The following is a 16,247-nucleotide window of genomic DNA, read 5'->3' on the forward strand; positions in this document are numbered from 1 at the left end:
ATGTTAGTGTGTCAGTTAAAGTAGCTCTGACCGTGAGACTGATGTGTCAGCAGCCTGTTAATAAATACGCCAACAACGGCTAAAGATAACGCCATCATTTATTCTTTCCTCCGAATGCAACGGTAGCTGCAGCAATAGTGCAACACAACTCAACAGAAACAAACATGTTGTATTTAGGTCATACAATTTGAACCAGTTTATCAAAATGTTTCAAAAACATTTACAAACATTAAACACATCATTATGTCATACCTTTAATTCATTCAAATAAAGCAGGGACCCACCCCGTCCTTATTGTCTTGAGAACAATTACTAAAACAGGAAAAGACAACTTAACTTAATGTCACGGACACAATAAGAGAGGGGGAGAAGGGAAGAGCTACGGTGTCCCTAAATACACTGTAAAAATGGTAACTAGTAATTGTTGATCTCATAAGAGTTTTCAAATTAAACTGACTCAGAAATAAGGCTTTGCAATATGCAATCTATAAAATCTTGTCTGTCCAGCAATTTTCTCTCATTGTTGTCCTAACTACTATTTTAAATCAGCACAACAAGGATTTGTAAATTTTTGAGCAGATTTTTGAGTTAAGTTGGGCCAACTCAGTAGATTCCAGTTTAAACCGGTTTTAACGGCTCTCTGCTGAACCTGAGCTACAGACATTTTCTGGATGGACAACGACGTGGAGCCCACAACAATTTTGCTCAAGAAGGTATGGTAAGTGCGTTTTTACTTTCATCACATTAAATTACGTTAGTTCTGGCATAGACTGGCATGTTTATAGCACTTCTGCTGTGGTTAAATTTGTTAAGATAACCCGTTTTGTATTTTGCCCATGCAAACGCGAGTGGTCATGCATACGCTTTCATGGGGCAGACACAGTGGCGGCTGGTGACATTTTTTGGGGGGGGGCGCACTTGGGCGGCGCGGTTTAAATCAAAAGTCCGAGGTGCAGGTCTCGGACCTGCACCTCGGACCTGCACCCGGAGGAGCACCTCCAGGGACCCGGAGCACGGAGCACGTGCTCGAGCACCTGGAGCACGAGCACTTGGAGCACGTGGACGTCTCCTCCGGGACGTCCCCGGGGACGTCCCCGGACCGGGTCCCGGACCGGTCCCGGAGCACCTCCAGGTGCACCTCCGGGACCCGGTCCGGGACAGTTGCATCCCGGACCGGGACCGGGTCCCGGACCGGGGCGTCCCCTCCGGACGAACTTTAGAGGCTAATACAGACTTTAGAGGCTAATACAGACTAAACACAGAGGAGCATTTTATTCTCTGCAGCATTATGTGTTATCAGAATCGGTCAATAATTGTGGAGTTATATTTCCACATTTCTATGATGTCATTTACTGTATTTACAGTTGAATGAGTGATGCTTACTGTGAGTTATGAGAATATAATACTGTATTTGTGTCTGTTGAATATAATGCAGCTAAATAAAAACATTGTGAACTACTAACAGCCTCATAATTAATGTCAGAGAATTTTTAATAAGATGAAAATGCAAAGTTTTATTTCCTGCATCAAAATTTCAAATGCACAAACAGCAGACTGCCCTCCTCGTAAAATAGCCTAGCTCTCAAATTTGAATGTATTTATCCTGTTTATAGTCTAAGACAGACAGGCTCTGTTTCACTGGTAGAATTTATATGCTTATGGACAAATGACTCGTAAGATCTGGATCTGTTTAGTGACTCAGAAAGATTTGAATCCCTAAAAGGATTCAAGTTTGACATCTGTAGTTGTGTTATAAATTACAGAGACTGTTGTGAAAGTGATTGTAGCAAAACTGACTTTGTGTTATATGTGTCTCTTGTGTTTCAGAGGTGGATTTCATGCACTGTAAATTTTGCAAATTTGAAAGCTCCAGCCAAGAGACTCTTCTCAAGCATTTGCGGCTTCATCACGGACAAGGTGCACACTGGCCTTGCATTCATACAGACTGTGTTTGTGTATTTAAAACACCTGGAGCGTTACGATCACACATCTCAAGATCACACTCAACAGCGAAATCCCATGAAAATTTTACATTTCAGTGTGAATTGTGTGATTTTAAAGAAATTTGCAGTGAAAAAATTTTTTGGAACCATCTCGGACATCATTTAAAGAAACGAGAAACTGTACAATGTCCCTTTCTAAGGTGTACCTTTAAAACAAACACTCGCCCAACCTTCAGTTCTCACAAAAGTCGAAACCATAAACATTTTACACTTAAGGATTTCCGAACAATAGCAAGAACTGTTACTGAAGATGAGATAATTGATGATGAACAATCTGATAGTGAAGCAGGGACATCAGCTCATAATACTGTGAGACTAAATGAGGTTGAAGATAGTGTTGAGGATGTAGATAGTGAGACTCTTGAGCACAAATTAGCTTCTCTCTTTTTGTCTATGCAAACTGTGTTGCATGTTTCTCGAGGTGCAACACAAAAGATTGTAGAAGATTTGCATAATCTGCTGTCTTTCTCTAACATTCAAACTTTGAACAGTGTCAAAGAGATCCTTTCAAAACATAAAATTGAAGTAAATGATTCTGTTTTGCAAGAAATTTCTAGTGCTATAGTTCAAACTAATCCACTCATTTTAACAACATTAGAGAAAGGATCCCTATCTACAGATCACCGAAGGAATATATATTTCAAAGAGCACTTTCCTGTTATTGAACCCACAGAATATCTGTACAACGCAGCCCATACAAACTCATTTGTATATATATCAGTCACCAAAGTACTTGAAACTTTACTTGGATGTTCAGATTTTTTGGACAAAATTGTATTTGATCAAAGAGATTTATCTGGTAACTTTAAGTCTTTTCAGGACGGCAAGTACTACAAGGAGAACAAGCTACTGGGACAACAAAACATCTGTATCAGTTTGGCATTATATATTGATGATTTTGAAGTTTGTAACCCACTGGGCACCTCTAGAAAAATCCATAAGATTACTGCAGTATATTGGGTAGTTCTAAATTTACCAGTCAGGTTTCGATCGAGTCTCACTTCAATTCAGGTAGCTCTCTTGGGTAAAAGTGTGGATGTCAAACAATATGGTTATGAAAAGTTTCTTGAGCCATTGCTTAAAGACATAAAGTGTCTAGAACAAGAGGGAATTTTTGTTGAAGTTGTGGGTCAGTTTGTTAAAAGCACTGTATATTGTGTTTGTGCTGATAACCTTGGTGCACATGGTCTTGCAGGCTTTCAAGAAAGTTTTACTGTTGAAAAGTTCTGTCGGTTTTGTTTGATAAGTCGGGACCAAATTGCAACCACTGAAGTTAATGATTTCCAATTGAGAAGTGTTGAGCAACATAACTTGTTTCTGGAAGAGCTTAGGCAGAAGTGCGTTAAAAGTGTTAATGGGGTTAAAAGTGAATGTGTCCTGGGAAAACATCTCCTGTTCTTTCACCCAATAACTGGATTTCCTCCAGATGTTTTGCATGACCTTTTTGAAGGAGTCATCCCTGTGGAATTGTCCTTATGTTTGAAAAATCTGATCTCAAAAGGCTTTATGAAATTTGATGCATTAAATGACTGCATAAAATCATTTCCCTACAAGTATTCAGACAAAGTAAACAAGCCTCAAAAAATTCCAAAAGCAAGCTTTGAAAAAGGAACAATTGGAGGTAATGGGCATGAAAATTGGACACTGCTGCGCTTACTTCCTTTTATAGTTGGACGTAAGATACCAGAACAGGAGCCTGCCTGGGAAATTTTGATGGACCTCAAGGAAATTGTTGACATTGTTGTGTCAAACTGTCTCTCTGAGGAAGCATTGTGTTATTTATCTTGTAAACTACTGGATCATCACAAGTTGCTCACCAGTACCTTTCCAGAGTTCAGACTGAGGCCAAAACACCACTTCATTGACCACTACCCACAACTTATTCGCTGCTATGGACCTTTAGTGGAATTGTGGACAATGAGATTCGAGGCAAAACATAGCTTCTTTAAAAAGGTTGTCCATGAGACTCACAACTGGAAAAATGTGCTGCTCACTCTCTCCTCAAAACACCAGCAGATGATGGCATACCATCTGGACAGTGGGAACCTTTTCAAGCCAAAACTGTACGTTGAAAATGTGAAAGTGGTCAGGGTTTCAGATCTGGATCCATCAATCAAGTGTGAAATACTGAAGAAGTACCCACATCTAGACAGTGTGTCTCTGTCTAAAACAATTCACCTGCATGGGACACAGTATGCAGCGGGCATGATTTTATCTGCTGGACAGTGCAGTGGCCTCCCGGAATTCCATAAGATTGTGAGCATTCTTGTCATTGCAAAGGATGTGGCATTCATTTGTAAAAGACTGTCTTCCTGGTACGTTGAACATTTCAGGTCCTATGAGCTTGAATATCACACCTGTGCAGACCTTCTTCTTCTGGATCCAGATGTGCTGACGGATTACCACCCTCTAGCAGCATACACAGTTGGTGGAAAGCTTATGGTGACCCCAAGGAAGTTCCTTCTCCATTAAAGCTATTCAAAATGGTATGTTCTTTCCCCTCTCCTCTGCTCTCCTCCTCCTCTGTGTCTCCTCTCCTCACTCTCTCTTCTCTCTCCTCCCCCTCTGTCTCTCATCTGCTCACTCTCTCCCCTCTTCTCCTCTCTCACCACCCTCTGTTTCTCCTCTCCTCACCAACTCTCTTCTCCTGTCCTCTGCTCCCCTCTTTCCTTTCCTCTTGCTTTTCTTCTCTTCTCATTTGGACACTAAATTATTTGTTAATCAAACATAATCAGCTGATAAATCTCTCTCCTCTCTTTTCAGACTTTGTTACTTCGGGTCGTTCTTTCTACCAGAGAAGCCCGGCGAATCCAGCTTCCTGAAGTCCCAACATCTGTGGGGCAATTTATTGATATACTGAAAGAGAGACTTGAACTTCAAGGTGATTTCTCACTACAGTTTGAGGATCCAGAGTTTGGAAATGCACTCTGCAACTTAACAGAAATGTCTGAATTACCAGCTGAGCGTGCAGTCTTGCATATAATGTGGAACAGTGATTCATGTCCACTTGACCAATCCACTAGTTCAGTCTCCTCTCAGGACACACTCAGTGTTCACTCTGAAGATTTTAGGCCTAGTTGGACTGATTCTATCCGGAGGAATTTAAGGCAAGTCGCAGAGTGGCCATCTCCATTTCCTATCCCTAAGTTTGCATATGATGTGGAACTGAAATTGTGTAAGGCCAATGACACATATGAAAAGTCAAAGAAGGGCCTTGCAGTGACAAGAGACATGAAAATGGAGATACTGGATAAAATTGCACAGGCAATTTTTGAAATCAAAAGCTACCCCGAGAAAGATGAGCTTGAGTCAGTTGCCGCTGCGCTGGTTCATAAGTATCCATGCTTGAAGGAGCCAATTGGCATCACAGGCTATGAGGGAAGGAAAACAAGTATCAAGTACAAACTTGGAAACTACAGATCAAAGCTTCGCCAGGCAGGATGCAATGAGGTAAATGTGAACAGGAAAAGAAAAGAGGGGGGTGAAGATGACAGCCCGTTCACCCTGAAGAAGCCCAAACGTGGAGAGGTCAATCATGTGCCAGATAATCCACAACACCATGATGATTCTACACTTGAAGAGGAAAGAGTTGCTCTGGTTGATGAAATGAAAAAGAAGAAAAGGAACATGACATTGATACAGCAGAAGATGGAGCTGACGTTTTCCCTCAGGCGGAGAGAAGTCGTGGAGCGTCAGCCTATGGTATCTGAGGTCCAAGAGAGGTGGCCTGCGCTGTTTTCGTCTCAGGAGGTAAGGATGTCCTAATTTATTTAGCAATTGTCTTATACAACTACATTGGCTTTTCTTGAAGAAGAACAGTATCTACTGGGGAAATGTGTCAATTCTGTCTTGCCAGTGTTACATTTAAATCTATGATCCATTTGATTCTGTGACCTGTCCTAATTTTCTTACCCTAACCATCTCACTCCTATGGAAGCCCATTTCTTCCAGTTAAAGAAAAAAAAATCCCCATGCTTAATTGAAATTGCAATTACAATTAATTACAATATTTTGTTGATTGTCTTGTTTAGATATCTGAAGAATTTCGGCGTATCACCAGCAAAGACCTCCTGGGGACTTTTAATGCATCCCTTGAAAGATTTGGACCTGGCCTGCTAAAACTCTACCGGACTAAGAAGGGTGGTTTTGGCCAAGAAATGGAAGACCTCCTTGATAAACTCGATGATGAGGTGAGTGAAGTGCTCCTTTGCCTGGCATTTTTAGAAGAGCATGAATATACTTTCTTATAACAGACACAGAAAAAGATGTTGGCTGCTGTAAAAACTACCTTAGTGGATATGCTTCAGTAAAAATGGATGTCCTCAGTCCTTCCTTTGTGTTTTGGTGGCATTTGGTTTAACAGTATTTTAATTTGTTAAAGTAAAGTTGTGTGTGCTTCATCTTCAGTACTATAAAAGATTTCTGATTTTGCATTATGTGTATGTTCAGTACAGTACTATACTTATTGAAATACTTATTTTCCACTGGATACTCTTTAGACATCTGACGTTGTTACACACCGAAAGACAGCAGCACTGAGAGGCTTGCCCATTTTCCTCCGCGAAGATACCAAAAGGTTTTTCATGAAGTGCTTGGTAAGTACTAGTAACTGTAGCAAAAAGATAAATACTTCAGGCCATGTAGCTAATTCCTCATTCTCATGAGATATTTTAAAGTAGTAGTTCATCCAAAATTGAAATATACACCTCCCCAGTGCAGTTTATCAGTGCAGTAATCATATTTCTCTGATTTGTTCATATTTTCATACATTGTTCACACTAACTTTTTTACAATTCATGTAAATAAATCTCCTTTTCACAAGTTCTACTTCTAAACTACTAAATCTATTTTCAGCTATTACGTCAGCTATGTTGCCATTGCTTCATCAATTTTCTTTGGCTGTCAGGTTCCAGTGTATAGCTGCCCATTTTCTTCTGCCTTTTTAACATTTCAACTGTTTTTAGCCGTTATGAAGCCAATCATATCTCAGCCTACAAATTATACTTTTCAGCTTTAGCACGGACCTTTTCAGCATTCACACACAATGCTCTTTCTAGTTTGTCAAGGCTCAAATGCATCTGTTATTTTTCCTCAGGACACTGACATTTTGGCACCAGTGCTGAAAGGGGCGTCTGTGGCCATCCTCACCATCCTAGATGACGAAGCCGACATCTCACATGCTCGAGACCATGCAGTTGTTTTGGAAGGGGGCATCGTGCTGCATGAAATGGAAAACCTCTCCTCTGCGTTCGCCTACCTCTTTGGCCTTCTATATGCCCTCAATATAAATTACCCCAAACAGTTGAGGTATACATTTGAAGCCATCCAGACTATCTTTTTTGAGCTTGGTGGCTCTCGGTGCTCCCAGCGCACAAGATCTTTGAAAACGAAACTTTTATTTTGAATACACATTTTGTATGTGTTTAAATATACATATTGTTGTATGTGTATGTGTTTAAATATACACACTGTTGTATGTGTATGTGTTTAAATATACACATTGTTGTATGTGTATGTGTTTAAATATACACATTGTTGTATGTGTATGTGTTTGAATACACATACACAATGTGTATGTGTCTAAATATACACATTGTTGTATGTGTATGTGTTTGAATATACACATTGTGTATGTGTATGTGTATGTGTTTGAATACACATTGTTGTATGTGTATGTGTTTGAATATACACATTGTGTATGTGTTTGAATACACATTGTTGTATGTGTATGCAAAAATGGTTAGTCATTCAATTTGATGTTGCGAACTAATTTGAGAAGAAAGTTTTTTTACAAAGGCGCTTAACCCGCCTGTTCAAAATAAATAAAAAAATATAAAGAAATATTTCAGATAACATTCAGCTGTACTGTGTTTTATTTATTATCTGTTTAGCATTTTATAATAATAAAATTACAGCAACATACATTTTTCTTGATTTATACAGATAAAATGTATGTTTATTCAACAAGAATATTTGTGTTTGGTGCATCTAGGAATATATGCCATTGAAGGGATAATTGTACGTTTATTCAACAAGAATACCTACGTTTAAAGGAGGTACAAATGCATGACATTGAGGGGCATAATTGTTTATTAATTCAACAAAAAAATCTGCGTTTGGTGAAGGTAGAATTACATGGCATTCAAGCAAGAATTTCTTTATTAGTCTCACATGATTATCCTAATTAGGTGAACAAGAAGATCCAAGTTGGCAGAACTCTTTGCAGAACTTGAAAACCTTAGTTAAGTCAACAACAGCAGGCAAAAGTTGAGAAAACTCAAAAATCTCTTGCATCATGTTGCCTTGATATTTTACGTTTTCTCAACTTTTTCTTTTTTACAGTGTAGACTGCGCCGACTTCCCGCAGCCTATAGGAATCACCGTCCTGTCAGGTAAATTAAAACATCAGCAGAACGGGGAAAATAATACTGCCAAAACTATAAAACTTTATTCAGAATTGACCCCGTAACATTCACGCCCGCCCCCATGTAACTCAGTGGCGCTGTTCACTTCGGCTGCGATCGCGTTCGGCACCGATGGTTTCGGGGCATAGTTCGGGGAAACACACTGGGAAATGATTTTAAACGATATTAATGACATATTATATTTAAATGTTAAAATATGTGTCCCGTACTTTAGAGTTCCCTGCGGTTCTCCTGGAGTTTCAATATCCCCGAGTGTTTCCCCGAACATGATTAAATGCTATGAAGATCATCATCATTTACCCCGAACCCTTTCATTGAACGGAGCATACACAACCAGCGGAGAAAGCAGAATCACGGGCTGACGGGCGCGGAGCAATGCGCTTCCGCTTTGCTCGTGTGTTCCCACAGGAGCTGATGTCCTGCGCGGATGCAACTTCCGTCCGTGCGCTCGCTTTATACTCCCCGTAGACCGGCGGCGAGGACACCGCGTAAAACCCACAGCGCGAGTGTGACGCAGTCTGTTACAGTGTAACTTCCGCACTGTAAACAATTGTCATGTAAATTAACTTGTCTGTTTATTATTGTTTTAAATAAAATTCAACATAATCCCAAATACTGTACAATGTAATTTAAGGTAATAGCAGCATGATGACAGTCAGTTCCTATAAATTAAACTCCTCTTTACCAAAACCTTGGTTCCCTGTGTTGATGTGATATTCTGAACAACGTATACTGAATGATTACGGTAAATGAAATGCAGCTACTGAAATACTAATACTGGTTTTGTTGTCCATTACTGATGTAGATTTCAGAGCATGACAGTTATCAGTCGGTTCATTACATTAATATATCATACATTAAACAACCATAGCACACTTTAAGAATCGTAACAATGCAAGCATGTGTAGTGATTAAAAATGGTTCAGAGATGACAGTTAATGTCAATTCGGTTCAACAAGTATCCAGAATAAGACGGGACGGGAGGCTGAGATATCAATACAAAATACAATTTATTTAATAAATGCAAATGATTTAAAACAGACTGCTCAAACAGTAAAGTGACATGTGCAAAGGTTGGAAAGGCTGGCCTGGACTTGATATAAATGACAGTTTAAAATAGAGAGAAATTAGAGGCTCCAGACCCAATTGTACAATGCTGAAATATCATGCATTAAAAACCAAACACAACACACTTTAAGAAAATCACTGCAAACGATATACAACAACAAAATGACAAAAGAGGGCCTCTACTTTATGGAGCCAATAATTCACCACCATTAAAGTCACTACCGCTGAATTGCACAGTCCCAGTCAACCATATATATTGCACCTTGCAATAGAACAAAACAAAACACAAAGAAACAAATAATCAAACCAAATAATCTAAATAAAATCTAAAGTGGGAAAAAACCGTGACCGTAACTATTTAGCTGGAGGCAGCCCTATAAAACAAACATGTTATAGTTAGGTCACACAATTTAAACACATTTATAATATTTAAAAACATTTACAAACATAAAAACACATCCTTATCTCATACTTTTAATTCATTAAAATAAAGCAGGGACAGCGTGCATCCACGGTGACGCCGTCACAGTCGCACACAGACACAGCTTCACGCTGGGCTCTAAGGACAAACTTCAGTTACAATTTGCGGACACTTTCTCTGTGATCGCCGTTAACATTATATAACTTCCAGCAACTTACTGCGACAAACAATTGCGACCACACGTGCTGCGCTCACGCTAAACTTCCGCACACACCCACAGGACCGGCAGTGGGGAGAGAGAGAGAGAGGACAAGGGAGAGTGCTAAGGTGTCCCTAAATAAACTCCTCCGCCTCCTTGCAGCCTATAGGAGTTGCCGTCCTGTCAGGTTAATTAACACATCCAGAGCGGGGAAAATGACACTGCTAAAAGTATAAAACTTTATTAAGAACTGACCCGCTACACATGTAATAGCGACCCAGCGCGCAGAGCCACCCAGCGCAGAGCGCATAGAGCGCACAGGCGATCACTAACAAGAAATGTAGAAACTTTCCAAATAATATCCCAGAGTGGAGGCAAGGATCCACTGATGTGAGGGAATCGGTCCGATGCTCTAAATGGATAAATACTGCCGTGACACCGATGCGGGGTTCTGCACGATTTGTGCATGCGAATGGAAGGATGAGGAGGAAGCGAGGGTTCAGCGATTTCTGATCTCACACATTGTGTTATCCACAGCAGCAGCGGCAGAGTATCAGTGTATTTTCTTTATTAGTGACATCACTGCTGTCCTATAAAGTCGCTCTTCACCTCCACCTCACTAACAAACAACTCGATGTCAGTGTCAGAAAGTTTCACTTCCTCTTCACATCGCTTGATGCCGTGCCTCGGTCAGGACTCACGGTGGAAACCCATTGGTCGGATTCATAATTTAATATTCGTGACGTGCTTTGCATTGACCGTTTATAGTAGAAATTGGGGGGGTGGAGGGCGGATTTGGAGTTGAGGTTTTGCGTGTGCATGGTTTTATAAATCGGAATTAGCTTTGGCGTACTCAATTTCATGCTTTTTTATTTAGAATGTGCACCGCCCGCAGGATGTGCGCGCACAGTTTGTTTATTAATTTGATAAATTACATTTTTATGGTTTTTATTTTTAAATATATTCTTTATTTATGTGCGCCGCAGGATTTGCGCGCACAGTTTTTTTTATTACTTTGATTTAATTAAATTATTATATATATATATATTTTTTTATGTGCGCCCCAGGACATGCGCCGCAGCACGCGTCCGTAGGATGTGCGCGCGCAGTTTTTATATAAATTTGATTTAATTTAATTTTTTTATTTTTTATTTAGGATTTGCGGCAGCCGCAGGATGTGCGCGCACAGTTTTTTTATTCATTTGATTTAATTAAATTGTTATATATTTTTTTTTATTTATGTGCGCCCCAGGATATGCGCCGCAGGACGCGCCCGTAGGATGTGCGGGCGCGTTTCCCGTTCTGCTGATATTTTAATTTACCTGACAGGACAGTGATTCTTATAGGCTGCAGGGCTTTGGCGACATCTATTTACGGACACCGTAGCGCTCCCTCTCGCCCTCTCTCTCTCTCTCCACTGCCGTTTCTGTGTGTGTGAGTAAGTGCAGCGTGGCCGCAGCAGGTGAGGACGCAAATTGTTTGTTGCGAGCCAGCGTATAAATGAGCGCTGTAATCTTCAGTCATACGAAAAACTATAGGCCCTCTTCTGTAATCCAGGAGAAAACATGGGTTCAACTCAGTTGATACCCACCCCCCAAATCGGGCTGGAACATCAACAAGAAGATCTTAAGACACTTTACAAGGAACAGTTCTGAACCGCAGTCTGACTTTTTGTAACGTGATGGTTTTCACGGAGACTTGGCTCGACCCCTCGATCCCGGACTCCGCCATGGTTCCCGAGGGGGTCTCCATTCAGCGTCAGGACCGGACAACACACTCTCGGAAGAGCAAGGGAGGAGGTGTCTGCTGCATGGAGAACAATGTGTGGTGCTCAGATGTGGAGATTATTTCTTCGGGCTGTTCTCCGGACCTGGAGCAGCTCGTGATCAGATGCCGACCTTATTACATCCCGAGGGAGTTTACATCGGTCGTTATAACAGCGGTGCACATTCCGCCACATGCCGACATCAGGCCCTGGACGAGCTGCATGAAGCTGATGTCCTGACTCCTGCGCGGATGCAACTTCCGTCCGTCCGCTCACTTTATACTCCCCGTAGACCGGCGGCGAGGACACGGTCTTATTAATTTAATGTAATAGCAGCATGATGACAGTCAGTTCCTATAAATTAAACTCATCTTTACCAAAACCTTGGTTCCATGTGTTGATGTGATATTCTGAACAACGTATACTGAATGATTACGGTATGAAATGCAGCTACTGAAATACTTGCTGTTTTTTTGTTGTTAGAAACAAAGTTGTCCATTACTGATGTAGATTTCAGAACATGACAGTTATCAGTCTGTTCATTACATTTGATAAAACAAATGAACCTTGTAAAACACTTGGAGAAATGATGCAAGTATCAGGACAAAACATTAATCCCACAAAGAGAATGTATAACACGTGATAATTAAAAACAACATGAAATATTCCTTTCTTTATTCATTTTGAATGGTCCTGGTCAAATAAGACTGCCTCTATCAGACGAATCTCTTTAAAACTATTAATTCAACAACACAAGCTCTGCAACTTGATTACATGGAAGATCAACAAGTGACATTCATGAAGTAAATACATCCAATAACTGATCCTAATTTCTAACAGAAAGAAATAAAGAGATCAAATCCTACATTGGATTACGTGCCCTTGGACAAGGGAGCATGTTCCCTTTTGTGTACATGGAAAGGAAGCATACCCATATTTGGAAATGAATTGATTAATATTTAGTGGACAGGAGAAGAACAATATGATTACATGTACAAAATTAAAGAGACAAATTGACAAATGACCTAGGGAGAGAGCTCTCACTGACCTATATGAAACTCCACTCAAAGTCTACAAGGTTGATTGAGACAGATTTCTTCTGAATGTCTCTTCCTGTCCTCTTGGAGACGAGTCCCACAAACAGCTCTCGTTCCTCTTGATTCAGAAGAAGCTGCAGAACACAGGAATCTGAGATTAGAGGTTGAGAAGAAATAAAGTCTCTGATATATGATGTCTATACAAGTGTTTATGAAGTTAGGGTTGAAAATACATGGGAGAAAATCTACTCAGACTTGTGTTAAACAAATAAACGCTTCAATCACATAAACTGTGGCTTCAACATTTTAATATCAGAGGTTAAGCAGACACTTCCTCACGTATATCTTAGTCATACTTTTAAAGTGTGACTAAGTTATAACATTTGTTATAGAAGTCGTTTTAGGTTAGTTGTTTCATTTCATCATCAACGCGTCAGATACAGAGGAAGACGTAGCGGGTCTAGCCGCGCGTGTTGGTGTCTGCTCCTTCTGCTTCAGAGGAGAGGAGCGGAAGAGGATTGATATCAACAGACTGAGTTCACAACACTTCATGTCGTACTCGGTGACACGTGCTGAGAGACTGGATCCACTGATGTGAGGGAATCGGTCAGATGCTCTAAATGGATAAATACTGCCGTGACACCGATGCGGGGTTCTGCACGATTTGTGCATGCGAATGGAAGGATGAGGAGGAGGAAGCGAGGGTTCAGCGATTTCTGATCTCCCACATTGTGTTATACACAGCAGCAGCGGCAGAGTATCAGTGTATTTTCTTTATTAGTGACATCACTGCTGTCCCATAAAGTCGCTCTTCACCTCCACCTCACTAACAAACAACTCGATGTCAGTGTCAGAAAGTTTCACTTCCTCTTCACATAGCTTGATGCCGTGCCTCGGTCAGGACTCACGGTGGAAACCCATTGGTCGGATTCATAATTTAATATTCGTGACGTGCTTTGCATTGACCATTTATAGTAGAAATTGGGGCTGTGGAGGGCGGATTTGGAGTTGAGGTTTTGCGTGCGCATGGTTTTGTAAATCGGAATTAGCTTTGGCGTACGCCATTTCATGCTTTTTTATTTAGAATGTGCACACTTTTTTTATTAATTTGATACAATTGTTTTTATTTTTTATGTTTTATTTTTAAATATATTTTTTATTTATGTGCGCCGCAGGATGTGCGCGCACAGTTTTTTTATTAATTTGATTTAATTGTATTTATTTTTTATTTATGTGCGCCGCAGGATGTGCGCGCGCAGTTTTTTTCATACCTTAAAGAGCTCATTATCATTCCTTATTAGCGTATGATAGCCTTTTTGTAACACTTCTGAATATAATTTATTTTTTAAGTTTCAGAAACGTCTTCTAGGATTTTTCACTCAAACCGTTATTAAGTTTGAATTTAATGAAACTTCTTTTACATTTAAAAAAAAAGAAGCATTTTCTGTATTATTATTTTTTACGTTATCAGGCTTTGTTCCTTTGACGTATGTCACTGCAGGTCACCAAGGCAACAGCCTTATACCTTTGAAGTCTGTCGTTACTTAAACGTCAGTTTTCATTTTTCACTCAGTTGTCTTCTCACTATTGGCTGGTTGCACCGGAACTTGTTTCCTGCTCCTGAACTTGTTTCTTGCTCCTGAACTTGTTTCTTGCTCCTGAACTTGTTTCTTGCACCGGAACTTGTTTCTTTGGATTTGCCTTGAAGACAACTTCGATTTATTGGAATCAACATGATCCCAAAACAAAATAAAAGCGTGGAATTAACTTGCAAGCCAGCTCCTCTTCTGCTGGGAGAGATGAGGAAGAAGTCCGTCAGCTGCTTCACCGAAAACTTTCAAGCTTTCATGACGGATCTGAGTCACGAGGAGTTGGACGGTGAGGAGTATGGAGCCAGAACAGTCTCAAAAGGATTAAATGCACACAGAAATTAATACATGCACAAAAAAGATCCACAAATACATTTTCAATGCACACACAAATGTTTCATTCCATATATAAGTAAAAAAAATTCACATGTAAAATATAAGATTCATAAACATTTCCGATGCACACACAAATAGAAAAAAAATTCACAAATATATGCATGTAAAAGTATTTGCAATCTTCATCAAATACATATTTGGAGCTTGTTACATTCATATATAAACTGTTGGACCTGCATTTACAAAGTGCTTTTAATTTGTAAACCTCGCTGCATTTGTGTGTGAGACTTTTGAGACTTTTGAGACTCCCCTGACGCGACTCTGTTTCACGAATGCATTTTTTCTAAGAGGGGATCGTCTGTAGCCAATCAGATGTCTCACTCCTGTACAGCCAATCACGTGAGTGCCATTACACAACGTCATTAAAACGCCCGCAGGCAGCCTGGAGGTTTTTAGCCCGCCAGCCAATAGACATAGAATTAGTAGACGCTGATCCCCGGCTCCTCACACACAGTGAACGATGACAACAGAAAAGGGCTGTTGATGACGCGACAGTTTTGCTGAAATAAAGTGACACCCAGCGGGTCAAAGTGCTTATGTTATCGTGTCTTAACGCAGCGGTTCCCCGGTCTTGTTTCCAAACTGCGTTGCTAATTCAACAGCTGCAACAGCTTGAAGCTACACGGAGGCAGCTAGCTTCCCCCCCAGCTTCCACACACAGTCAGCACGGACACCCGATACTAACTACTACCAAGTGTTTGCTTCTAACCTGACGGTGTTTGAGAAACAGTGTCATGAGAGCCTTGGGATTAAGTCAGCGGGTTTCGGCGCTGTTCCCACCGCAGTTAGCATGGTGGCTAGCCCGCTATCCCCGTTATCAAAGTTCGTTATAACCGTATGTGACCGTACACACATGAAGTGCTCTAACCAGCCACAGTCAGCCGGACAACGCCGCTGATTAGTGTGACAAGTGTGTTGAGCCAGCGGCGTTGAAAATGTATTTGTGGATCTTTTTTGCGCATGTATTCATTTCTGTGTGCATTTAATCCTTTTGAGACTGTTCTGGCTCCATAGCGGAGCAGTTGCAGGAAATGGTTGAGCTCGTTTTCAAGAGGGCCGTGCAGAAGCCACACTCTGCTGCAGTCTTCGCCGAGCTGTGCCAGCACCTCTCAACAGTAAGTGATGCATCTAGATAGATAGATAGATAGATAGATAGATTACTTTATTCATCCCGAGGGGAAATTAAGTCGTCATAGCAGCCGGTACATTTGAATACAATAAAATACAATACAATACAATAAAATATAAAATATTGCGGTAGAAAGAATAAAAACAGAAACACAAGATAAAATAGGTAGATAAGGTGCAGTGGCAGATGATGGTAATAGTACTGATGATATGATG

General features: G+C 40.5%; 1 protein-coding gene across 5 annotated transcripts; it reads left to right on the forward strand.

Moving 5' to 3' along the window:
* The first annotated feature begins 405 nt into the window (after positions 1–405).
* On the forward strand, positions 406–7,858 carry LOC128436297 (uncharacterized). Of its 5 annotated transcripts, none has more exons than XM_053418093.1 (7): positions 406–718; positions 1,828–1,917; positions 4,337–4,489; positions 4,767–5,753; positions 6,035–6,193; positions 6,503–6,598; positions 7,099–7,858. In XM_053418093.1, the coding sequence occupies exons 3-7, from the start codon at positions 4,487–4,489 to the stop codon at positions 7,405–7,407; spliced, it is 1,554 nt and encodes a 517-aa protein (XP_053274068.1). In that variant the 5' UTR covers positions 406–718; positions 1,828–1,917; positions 4,337–4,486; the 3' UTR covers positions 7,408–7,858. The 5 variants fall into 5 exon arrangements, 2 of the variants coding, with proteins under 2 accessions (XP_053274068.1, XP_053274069.1); XM_053418094.1 differs by having other exon boundaries at positions 406–713; XR_008337999.1 differs by having other exon boundaries at positions 1,828–4,489.
* The last annotated feature ends 8,389 nt before the right edge of the window (positions 7,859–16,247 follow it).

This window comes from Pleuronectes platessa, unplaced genomic scaffold (assembly GCF_947347685.1).
Source record: "Pleuronectes platessa unplaced genomic scaffold, fPlePla1.1 scaffold_94, whole genome shotgun sequence".
In the NCBI taxonomy this organism is placed as follows: Eukaryota; Metazoa; Chordata; class Actinopteri; order Pleuronectiformes; family Pleuronectidae; genus Pleuronectes; species Pleuronectes platessa.